We start from the raw sequence: 11,746 nt of genomic DNA on the forward strand, positions 1-11,746 counted from the left end.
GTGTCGGCTTCAGGAAACAGACCAGCAACGGGTGATGCGATATATCAGTGGATTAAGTACTGAGATTCGACTTGAGTTGGCTAACACTGATTTCAGGTCTGTTGATGTGGCAGCGGCTCATGCCAAGACAGCTGAAGAGAAGTCCATTTATTGGAAGGGTATGCTCAAGACTCCTTCAGTTCATAGACCTCCACCACGTATGGAGGAAAAGAAGCCTGAAGCTCGCAGAGGTGAAGAAAAAAGGTCAGAGTTCAACAAGGATAGTGTTGGGGTGAAGAATATCATATGCCATAGTTGTGGCGAGAAGGGTCACTATTCCAACAAGTGTCCCAACAGGACTCGTTCTGTGAACGTTGCAGAGAAGCAGCCGACAGAGAAGAATGAAGATGAATTTCATTTATATCCTTATCCGCTCGAGGACGATGATGTTGTCGATGATGAAGATGAGGATGTAGAAGCTCATTCAGCTAGCCTTTCATCCTTTTCGAATAGACTAGTTGATAAAGCTCCTCTCTTCAGACAGAAGGGGACTCTCCTGCACGGCTCCGACCCTATTGATGTTCATGTAGTTGTTGATACTGGGGCAGAAGCAAACTTCATATCTGCTGAATTTGTTCGAGTACACAACCTTCCACAAAAGCAGCTTTTCAAGAAGATTCATGTGCGAGGTTTTGGACCCACAGCTCGAGAAGAGGCCACTGCAGTTGTTCGAGTACACCTACAGTTTGGGCCGTTACAGTACCATGTCACCTGTTTGGTCACCCCATTGGCACATTGTGACATTCTTCTAGGGCGACCTTGGCAGCGACATGCAGGCATTCTCTATGATGGTGCACGGAACACCATCAAGGTGAAGCAAGGAGGTCGTATGTACTTAATGAGGTCACACGCATTATCAGACATGCCACGTCGTCGACTGACTCCTGCTCTAGTGGCACGTCAACCTACCCTCCCTCCTCTTGGTGTTATGTTCCCATCTTCTGCTTCGAGATACGTGCCACCTCATCAACGAGCAACTTACAAGGGTATCTTGGGAGCACGACCTAACTCAACGGAGTCGAGTTCTTTTAAGACCGGGAGAGCTGATGCAGTTGCACGATGGAAGTAGTTGCTATCTTTAGATTTGATTTTTATTTAGTTGCTATCTAGGTTTAGTTTCCATTTTTAATTAGCTTCCAAAATTATGTTATTATTTTTCTTTAAATAGCCCTGTAATGGAGAACTCAGTAGAGATTTTTTGAATGAATTTGAGAATTTATGTTTTGGTTGGAAACGATGGCTGCCATGGGTGGTTTCCCTTTCTCTCTCTTCTGAACTGTTTTCTTCTTCCCCTTCCCCTGACTGTCTTTTCTTTTCCCTCTGTTCTTCTTCTCCTGCTGTCCTTTTTCTTCTTCCATTCTTCTTCTAGCTGGTTCTCTTTCCCAGCCCCTGTTCTGGGTGACAGTTGCTGCCCTACTGAGGTGTTTCGAGCTCCTTTATATGTGAGTTGTTTGAGCCAAGGATTTGATCGCAGGAAGCCCTCTCCTAGGCGACACAAATCATCAGATTTCAGCTGCCGAAAAGTCCCTTTACCATCTGTTATCATACCTGCAACTGAGACTGACTCTGTTCTACCGCCAGGTTCTACTTCTGGTCATTCCCGCAGCCTCCCAGCTTGAAAATCCAGGTGCTTATCTTGTGGGATCAATAGAGCCTTATCCTGAGAAGCTTCGTTTCGAATTTCAGGTCCAACCAAGCCCTATCGAAGGAGTTCTACCGATCGGAATTTTTTTTCTGTCCGCTGGTTTCTGGTTCTCACGACAAGAAGAAGAAGAACAACAGGTTTCTTTTATTTTAAAAGAATTTTTCCTGTTATTACAATTAAGCCCTTGTTCCCAAAAGTTATATTCCATTACCCCTTTTCTCTTTGGTAAAATTCAGAATAAGCCTTTGTATTAAAGTTTTAGTTCTAGAACTACCCCATCTACCTTATAATTATTTCTAAGGCCCTGCTTGTTTCTGAAATTACAAGAATACCCTTCAACCATTAAATTTGAGATTTTGGTCATTCTTGTGGGCCATAAGCGATCCGATTTCGGTCCTTGGAATCCGGATCCGCATCAGTCAGTATATCCTTCTTGCAAGGCAGAAAAGAATTATAAAAAAAAAAAAAAAAACGACATACAAGAATTCACACTTGTCCTCTTGATTCATAACTAATATCAAATTAACACTCAGTAATAATTATTTGGGTCAAACAACTCCTAAGATCATCCATCATCAACATCAGTGCTTTGAAGCAAAAATAAAACTCAACTCTATTCAACTCAGCCTTATCCCAACTAAATGGGGTCAGCTAGAGGGATCTTTTGTCTCCAATCAGCTCTAATAAAATTCATACTTGATAATAATCCTAAGATATGCACATCTTTCCTCACTTCTCCTAGAGTCATTTTAAGCTTAGCACTTAGCTCTTTTATCTCCTTCAATCTGAATCGAATACCACCTCAAACAAATTTCTTGCAACTTATCATGTATTGGAGCTACTCCCAAATAGGCCCTAATCCGTTCATAAATAAGAATCTTTCGACATGTATTTTACCATTCCCACATGGCACGAGCTGCAGATTGTTTCCTTCTTCATGGCCTAACAATCTTCAAAATTTCATCTCAGTTTACATCAATTCTGTTCTCTCTAAATGATGAAAATGCTATAACATCCCATGACTACTCTTTTGAGACGATCACAACCATTTCAAAGCTCTCTTACAACTAAACATCATTAGCAGACACTATGACCTAAGTGAGATGGCCAGAATGTATCTTTCTCTCTAATACAATTCATAAATTTTGCACGGTAGACCAGACCTACAAAGTAGACAATAGTTTCAATACATGAAATCAAGAGATCTGAACAAATGCAAAGATCAAATAGTAAACCTCCAATAACATGATATCAAGTTTTCCCAATTGTCATAATGAAATCTCAAACATATTTTTTTTTTCTCCTGATTAGATTATGAATGTTGTACCTTCCTTTGTCATGGCCCATCACAGAAAATAATGGAAATCCAAGAGAAAGGTAAAAATCTTAGGACTTACAGCACATGCACTTCCAATCTGAAGTCTGCTACATTAAGATCTTCCTAAACAAGATCTAAATAAAGATACATTACAGCTATCCATCTTGAATATTGCTGTAAATTTTTTTAAGGCAAATGTCAGATCTATATCAGCAGGAGAACGCATAGAAGAAACCTACATCAGCACACCCTTCAACTTGCCACTACTGAAGATATAATATGAAGCACCGTTACAAGACAAAGATAGACATTCCATGAAAGCCAACAATATGCTTTATCTGGACCCATATTCGGCCATGAATTAGACTACAGAAAATGGTGCAAGACAGACTTAGTAACAATTGTTCTTTGAAGAGACGTGAACAAGAAAATCAACTATCGTTCAAAGCATATAGCACCTAGCATTCATATCATAAATCATTTGGCCTTTATATTAAATTAGCCATCCAAAAACTCAAAGACAAGACTGGTTTCAAGATTCTACATTGAGCCAGCATATTTTGGTGAAAATTTTAGACTCCAAAGCCAAAAACTGCGCGTATCTTGTAGAATATAAGGTCCCGCCATCCCCTCTCCGTGTTCTCAACAACAGTGGAGTTCCCATATCTGTGTCATGACACAAAAAGACAGACATTGTTAAAGAACTGAAAAAAAAGGTCACAAATTTTAAGAACAAAATACCAATAGGAGGAGTGAAAGAAATGAACCTGTCTTCTTCGGGAACATCAGTCTGCATCAGCTTGACAATGGTGACACCTGGTTCTGGCTCATCAAATGTAAGGCGTACCTGCGAGACCCATCAGCATTAAGTGTCAAAAGGCAATTTTTTTTCTTCCAATGATTAATGACACGGAAATATTAGGGACAGATAAATCAGAATTACCACAGAATGTATCCCATCAGCCCAGCTGCCGAACCTCCACTTCTGAACGATCAGCTCACCCTCCTGCAACTCCTGGTTGATCCCCGTGATTGAGCCATCGAAAAGACTGAATTCTCCCCCGACCTCCCTACTAATCTTCGCATTACTCTGCGTAAACCCTTTCCACCTGTTCTCATCCATCATGATCTCGTAGATATCCTTGGCCCGACAATTGAACTTCTCAGTCAAAGAAATCGACTTGAACCCTTCCTTACTCTTAGCGTCCTTCTTCGTCTGAGCAGGAGGAGTAGCGATAGCGGTGGCGGTGGCAGGAGCGGTGACTGCCGGTGACGAAGAAGATTTGTTGGTGGAAGGCTTCTTGACCTCCAATTCTTCCTTGGCAGGACCACCTTTAGCCATACTCTCAACGTAAACCCTAACTTTCTCCAATACAATGGGTTTCCCTTTGGACACGAAGGCATCCTTGATTCTCCTACCAATGGGACCTTCGTCCCTGAGAATAACTCTAATTTCGGGGTCTTCGTCAGCGTTCTCGTCGGCAATGTAAGGGATCTCGACGGACCCATCAACCTTGAGGAGGGATTTGCCATCGGCTTCACGGGCCTCACCTTCCCAGGACAAGGAAACGCTGATCTCGTAACCAGGGATGATCTTTCCCTTGCGAATATTGATAAAGGCCTCGCCCTCAACCTTGGTAACCTCCTTGGTCTTGATGTAGAGGTTGCCCTCGCCGTCCAAGATGGTCAGATCAGAAAGTAGCTTGCCAAGGAGGTTGCGAGACCATTCCAGGCAGTTGGTCTCGGCCCAGTGCCAGTTGTGGACGTTGGTACCGTCTGGTCTATCTTCCACGATCCAGCGTTTGTCACCCTCCCCGTATTTCGCCATTTTTCTTTCGAGCTCTCGTGCTTGTTGAACACAGAGAAGAGATTCAGAGAAGCTTTTTAATTTCGAGTTTCAAGGAAGAGGAGAAAGAGAGGGGTCGAAGGCTTGCTGCGTTGCGAAAGAATGGGAGGGATGGGGAAGGGGAGAGCAAGCAAAATAAGAGCGGCGACGACAGCTTTGGGCGTCTGAACTCCGGAACTCTCGATAAACCTATCGAAGGCTCTAGAAGGAGCGAAGGAACGGGAGATTGGGAATATAACCGAGATCCGATTCCGATGCTCATACTTGTAATTTAGGGAAAATTATATGATTACCCATTTGGTTTCCTTTACAAAATTACCCATAAAAAATTATAATCAACAAAAATATCTAAAATTAGGTTTTCTTTTATAAAATTACCCATTTTAAGTTTAAGTTAACAAAAATACTCAAAATTGAGTTTGGGTTTACAAAACTACCCACTCAAAGTTTTAGTAATAAAAAAATACATGATTATATGTGAAAGATGAAAAATCACTATTTTTTGTAGTTTTGTAAACCCAAATCTGATTTTTGGTATTTTTGTTAACTGAAACTTTAGGTGGGTAGTTTTTTAAATCCAAACCTAATTTTGGGTATTTTTATTGATCAAAACTTTTTGTGGGTAATTTTGTAAAGGAAAACTCAAGAGTGGATAATCATGTAATTTTTCCTATAATTAATTTACCCTAAAAGATATTAATACAACTAATTTATTGACCATTTCACCCTCCAACTCTCTCTATATCTATACTAATATGTATCGGCCGATGTGATGCCAATTCCTAAATCCTTGGGTAGGGCATTGAAGTGGTCTCAGTGAGTTCCATATCCATTTTCTTTTTGCTGTTTGTGATAGCTTGCTTCTAACAAGTAGCCTTTTCTCTTTGGAACATCATTGATTTCTCAAATTACTTGGACCCTGTGTCTAATTTAAGTAGGGGTGTTAATGGGCTGAGTTTTTTAAAACCTAGCCCAATCCTAAGGTTTCTTTAACTCAACTCAAGTTCTGTCCAGCCTTATAAGGCTGGGTTGGGATATCTCAGTCCAGGACCAACCTAGCCCAACCTTGATGGATCCTGATTGAGTCGGGCTTAACGTAATTCAATCCAACCCAATACTATTGGTTGCTTGATCTTGATGGATTGCAGAGGTCAATGATCAAAGTTTTCGTATATATGTAGATTGTGGAAAACGAAAAACTTTTTGTAAACCTTTTTTACAAGTACCCATTTATAATTATTAACATATTTATATTATTATATACCCAACATACAAAGTTGGGTTGGACTGGGTTGAGACCTCAACTTAGACTCAACCCAACCCTCGGCCTCGAGCCTAAAATTCTCAACCCTAGACACCCTATGGGTTAAAATCTCAGCTCAAGCCCTATTCGGCTTAGGACGGGTTAAGACGGGTTCGGACTCACCATGCTTTTTTGACACCCCTAAGTTTAAGTAGTACTTCTTCCTCCTTAGATTGGGCTTCTCCCCTTAATATAATAGCATTTTACGTGTGGTGGGCTCAGGACCATTTATTCATGGTAAACTCTAACATTTTATCTTCCATTTTCAATAATGGACTTGTATGAAATTTGAATTATGCAACCTTATAATATAGTTGTGAACGGACATGGATCTCATAAATACATAGTCAAAATATATACATCCAAGGCGACAAAGGGTTCTATCGAGGTATAGAAAATGTTATGGGAGAAAATTTTACACTCAAATTATGTGTAGAACTTTCTTAAGTCAAAGCTAGAAAATATCTTGTCCACCATACAATTTTATGCTTCCCCAAAATATTTTTAAAAATTAGACTTTACAGATGAATAAACGATGCACTTCTCAATAGTTGAAACATTAAGAGGGTGTTTGGTTCGGTAAATCAAATGGTGTATGTATCGGATATGAATGTCAATCTTTTGATAGACATTTTTCTGAATTATGTTTTTTTCTAAAAAATCGTTTGGTTGCCCTGAGACTAGTACATGTTTCTCGCGGGTTGAAATATTGGTTTCCGTAGAAAACTTCTTTCTGCTTTCTCCTTTTATATTAGGTGGTAAAAATGTTGTTCAAATCTGAGTTTAAGTGTTGAGGTAAACTCAGAGTTGAAACACATCCTTTGTAATATGGTCATTCATGGAAAGTAGGGTGCTCACTTATAAGGGTCATCCTATTGAAACCAAACAACTTCAAAAATTAAGAATTATCATTCTAAAAAATGTCATCCCAAAGATTTACCGAACCAAACACCCCCTAAACCTCCCTACATTGACAATATATTCACTAAAGCTTCACCTAAAAGATCGAGCTATTAGAGAAGGGCAGCATCAATATATAAATCAATACTTCTCTTGTAATAAATGACCATGCCTATGTTGCTTTAAACAAATCGGATATACGTCCTTTCATTTTTACATACGTTTGATCATGTTTGTTTCTGTTATGCTCCAAGAGAGTTTAGTCTTGAGGCCCACCTCCGAGCTGCAAGAACCTCAAATCTTTGCCTTTCTCGTTTATGGCTGGACAACCCACCACCTATCATTGCAAATAGAGGTTCTCTTCCAGGCCACAGAAAAGTATAATAAAAATCATAACTAAAAATTATCATTACTATTTATTAACTATTTTTTAGTTAGAAATTATTTGTGATAATAAATTATAGACCACAAATAGTATTCGTTTGCTTATTATTTATAAAATTGATTATACAATGAGAAAATAGGTTTCAATTTTCACCTTCAGATTTGAACTTCGAACGAGAGAGATGATAAGATTTAGAGTTTTTTATTAAAAAAGTATAAAATATACTAAAGTTACCTATTAACCATTGATTTTGAGTAGTTTAACACAATTGCTCATTTAAGATAGCAAAAATCAATATAAATAATTTGTTACCACAAATCACAAATAACTTGAGAGCCTAAATATGATAAGAAATTAAGTTATGAATAAATAGTTTATCAAGGGAGTGTGGGGGCACCCTTAGTTGCAGGTCACACGCATGCATCCATCATAATCAAAAGATTTCCTTTTTCTACCAAAAAAAGAAGGGAGAGAGTTACATCCAGACACATGAGAGCAAAATGACTATCCCATGATCTAGGAAAAGTAATAATGTTCACCCTGTTGATGCTTCTATATGCACTCCCATTGACTTATGCACTAATGCAGAGACCATGCTCCGAGATAGAGAACTCTTTTTCCTTGCAACCAAATGGGCCTTTAGGTGTGCCATTTTAAGTGTTTTTTCCATGAAAAAGTTTCACATTTTTTAGCAGAGAATAGGATAGTTCATTGGAGAGTTATTCATCATTTTGGAACTAATCAGTGGTCTGTTGAATGATCAGCTTTCAGATTACTAAATCATTTTCAACCCTTGCAATGTAATCACATTCAAAGAATAGGCAATGCTTCTCTCTCTCTAGGATCAAACACGGAGCTGATTTCAGGCCGATCTTCATCAGAGATGAGCATTGGACATGACTCAGAGGTGGATATCATCTTCACTCAACACAAATCCTCAATTTTATCTCTCTTAACAGACCGATCAAGGTTTCCTATGCTGCAGCTGTTGGTGTACAATGTCTTGTATTCCGTCATAGTTTAATCCAGGGAATATTAGTTCAGACGCCTTGACAGACAAGATGACAGTCCCGCTGAAATGATCATGAACAAATACTTTGCTATTGCTCAAAAGAATTCACGCCAACCGCAGAAGAAGAAGAGCAAGCATAGTAGCTCACAGTACCTCTTCCGATTAGCATCCATGCACCAGGAATAGGATCAACGGGTGTAGTTGTAATAATAATTCATCATTTCATTATTCAGATTAAAATGAAAGTGACAAAGACCTTGAAGATGCAGAGATGGTGACAATGTTCTCAATGCCATGCCGGTGAGTTGCAGGTTAATCAGGAGAATCGTTCATTCCAGATCAGATTGATTCAGATCACACGTTCGACTCAAGCTTTAAAGAGTCAGTCAGAATTGGGATCAGGCTCCGCTGATGCTAATTCGAATTGGTAGATTCACCCGATCTGATTCAATTCCAATTGTTCAAACCATGGTCCTCAATGTTGTTCTACAGATAATGCAGGTCAGGGTCGTATTTTAAACTTAATGTTCTTATGCTCAGATCTTAGTCTACCAAGCAGGCCAGGGCACCAACCCTGTAAATAAACTGTGCTGAAGTAGATGTTTTGAAAGCAAACAGCCTTTCTCTATCCAGGCTCAGACCATAAAGATAGCATTCAATGCAACCCCCAAAGGATCCGTACGACATCATCTCTGACATGCAAGCAGCATAACTGTTGGAGTCTTCTCCAGAACCCACAAGCCTTGATAGGACCAGAAGAAATGGAGCCAACTCCCATTTGGTAAGGGTAGCAACTTCCACCACAAGAGCACTTCAAAATGTTAATTTATGAAAGAGATATCATCATACAGCACCCACGCGGGCTGCTGAAAGACAAACCCAAAATTCTGTTTTCACCATCTCCAATGTTCTTCAAAAGCTTTTTCACAATACTCTAGGTTCTAGAACCTTCCTTCACACCCACGAGCACTCAGGAGGCCCAATTCTACACTGAATCTACAACCACCCAAGGTTCTGTCTGAAGCATGAGTTTCACAAGGTCTCCAGATTTGAGGATCTTCAGCCACATACACTAGCACCTTTGTATCTTCAACCACATCGACCAGCACTGGGAGGGTAAATTATACACTAGAAGACAAAGCCATGTATGAGGTTTTATCAAACCCATTCAATCCAGAGTGTCTCCATCAGAAACGATAGCCCACACTTGATGCAAAGTGGCTGCACAGCTCCATGTCTCAACATTATGTCATACACCTGAAGTCACTTCTTCTCATAAAGTCCTGTCTAGCCGATTCACTTCAGAGTGTTAACCTCTAAAGTAAAGGATGATGCAACATTTATGGTGACTATATAGTTTCAAATTTTGACATTTCTTAAAACCAAAAGGCTTCACCTTATTCATAGTACTGTACACTACATCCCATCAAACAATCTCTAGTGGCCTTCAGATCCTATCCAAAGACATCTGCTAAACAACTAATATAAGAAACTTATGATTTGCCTAGGCTATAGAAAGATATCGCCTAGGATGTGCCAAGGATACGGATGGTTCCAAAATGGCTCAAACAATGCATGAGCAATTATACATCTAAATATCTAATTGCTAAGGAAGGAAAACCTCTGATGCCCTTTTGTTATTAACTTACAGTTTGCCCTCTTATGACTAATATCAAGGTGCTTCTACCAAAAAAATAAAGGTGGAAAGAAACTTTATTTACGAAAACAGAGTATTAGTTATAAAACATGAAACACCTTGGTTCCTCAAAATATTAATCATAAAGAGATTATTTGTTTATAAAAAAGTTGACTATATGAGCACCAACTGCACACAATTTATATTTTATTAGATATTCATTGTATATCTATTTTCTAGGTCAATAAAGACCATATGGAGATCCTTCTTGCAAACTCTAAATCTTTCTATGAGCCTCCTTAGTAGGTAAATAGCTTCTATTGTGGATCTACTGAGCATAAAACCAAATTGGTTCTCCAAAACGATAGTCCTTGACCACGTGTTTCAAGGACTATTATGGGAGAAGATTATTGAAGCTCATCTGAGAAGAGAAACTACCATTTCTGTAGGGAACATGGACCTGATCCCTTAGGTTCCTGCAGCTATATCTCTGGCCCATGAAGCTGTGTACATCACTCCTCTCGTTCATCTTCTATGTGCTGTGTGTGCACCATGCATGGTTAATACAATGTTTTTCAGCAGTCATTCCTTAAATGTAGCAATGTATGAATACATTGGTAATTTGTTCATCCATTATTTAATGATAACAGTCTTTTTCATTCTGTAATATTAGAAATACTTTGTTTTGTGGACTCGATGGCAGTTCAATAGTTCATTACTTCATTAAGAATACATATATGAAAACTATTGTTAAGCCCTTAAGGGATGCATTCAGAATTTCAGCAATTTAGTTCAAATGTTCAGTAGGTTGAAGTCTGAATTCTGAAAGTGTTTTCAAACTTTATTAGTTTATTTTCAGTTTTGTAATTTGCATTCTAACTAATTTTGTTTCCTGTTTATGATATCATATTGAGCATAGTAATCAAAGCGTCTAAGCGACACAAGGCGTTGGAGGGGGCCTAAACGAAAGTCGACACCAACAAAGCGACCGAGGTGCCTGGACGCCAAGGCAACCCCTTGACAGCTATGATGTTGAGAGTGCTGGAATGACCTTGGTTACCCTTTTCGTTCTTGAATTCAGCTTAAGAAACTACTAGTATTTAGTTAGAATATATTAATTGAGTTTGCTATTTCTGTAATGGGCCGTTAATCTATTCATGCATGTGTATCTTACTAGCTCTAATGGATACATAAAATGATAAAAAAAAAAATAATAATAATAATAAAATAAATAAAATAAAATATAGATTGGGTTGCCTTGTCACCTTAGCACTTAAGCAACCTCCAACAGAGAGTTTATCAAAAAAATTGTGTAGACAAGTGTACCAAGAAAAATTGTGGAAAAAGTATCCATTACGGAGAATTTATCAAAACAAATAAGGAAAGAAGGATTTATTACAGGGAATAGCCACCCCAACCCCCCAAAAAAAAAAGTTAAATATCGCTCGAATAGAATAACAAAGTACAGCCCACCAAAAGGGAATAAACCAATCGAGAGATCAGCCCAAAACTGTAGATGTACATCAAAGTCAACCCGAGTACATAGACAAAACCTCAGATAGAGAACATCTTTCCACATCACTTAGGGAACAAATAGGCACCAGAAAAAAATATTGGTTCCTTTTTCACTATAATGTAATACATGGTACAAGGAAACCACCC

At 38.8% G+C, this 11,746-nt stretch overlaps 2 protein-coding genes across 4 annotated transcripts in view; both read right to left on the reverse strand.

Moving 5' to 3' along the window:
- Window positions 1-3,242: 3,242 nt before the first annotated feature.
- LOC122070687 (activator of 90 kDa heat shock protein ATPase homolog) lies at window positions 3,243-5,085 on the reverse strand. Its single transcript, XM_042634888.1, has 3 exons — window positions 3,946-5,085; window positions 3,770-3,849; window positions 3,243-3,668 (listed from the first exon to the last, which is right to left on the reverse strand). Exons 1-3 carry the CDS (start codon window positions 4,828-4,830, stop codon window positions 3,575-3,577), a joined length of 1,059 nt encoding a protein of 352 aa, XP_042490822.1. The 5' UTR covers window positions 4,831-5,085; the 3' UTR covers window positions 3,243-3,574.
- A 2,693-nt stretch (window positions 5,086-7,778) lies between these two features.
- Window positions 7,779-11,746, reverse strand: part of LOC122070690 (gamma-tubulin complex component 3-like) — a 7,413-nt gene continuing 3,445 nt past the window's right edge. The window contains exon 4 of one of the 3 annotated variants that reach the window (XM_042634893.1): window positions 7,779-9,731. The gene's annotated coding sequence lies outside the window, so the exon portion shown is untranslated. Of the gene's footprint in view, window positions 9,736-11,407; window positions 11,713-11,746 lie in introns of those variants that run through there. The other 2 variants (XM_042634894.1, XM_042634895.1) reach the window with 2 other exon arrangements.

The sequence above is a fragment of the Macadamia integrifolia genome, unplaced genomic scaffold (assembly GCF_013358625.1).
Source record: "Macadamia integrifolia cultivar HAES 741 unplaced genomic scaffold, SCU_Mint_v3 scaffold976, whole genome shotgun sequence".
In the NCBI taxonomy this organism is placed as follows: domain Eukaryota; kingdom Viridiplantae; phylum Streptophyta; class Magnoliopsida; order Proteales; family Proteaceae; genus Macadamia; species Macadamia integrifolia.

Coding starts and splice junctions, on each gene's coding strand:
- LOC122070687 (XM_042634888.1), bottom strand. CDS start 4,830: ATGGCGAAATACGGGGAGGGTGACAAACGCTGGATCGTGGAAGATAGA. Junction 3,850..3,945: donor CTGATGGGATACATTCTGTG/GTAATTCTGATT, acceptor TGGGTCTCGCAG/GTACGCCTTACATTTGATGA. Junction 3,669..3,769: donor GATGTTCCCGAAGAAGACAG/GTTCATTTCTTT, acceptor GTCATGACACAG/ATATGGGAACTCCACTGTTG.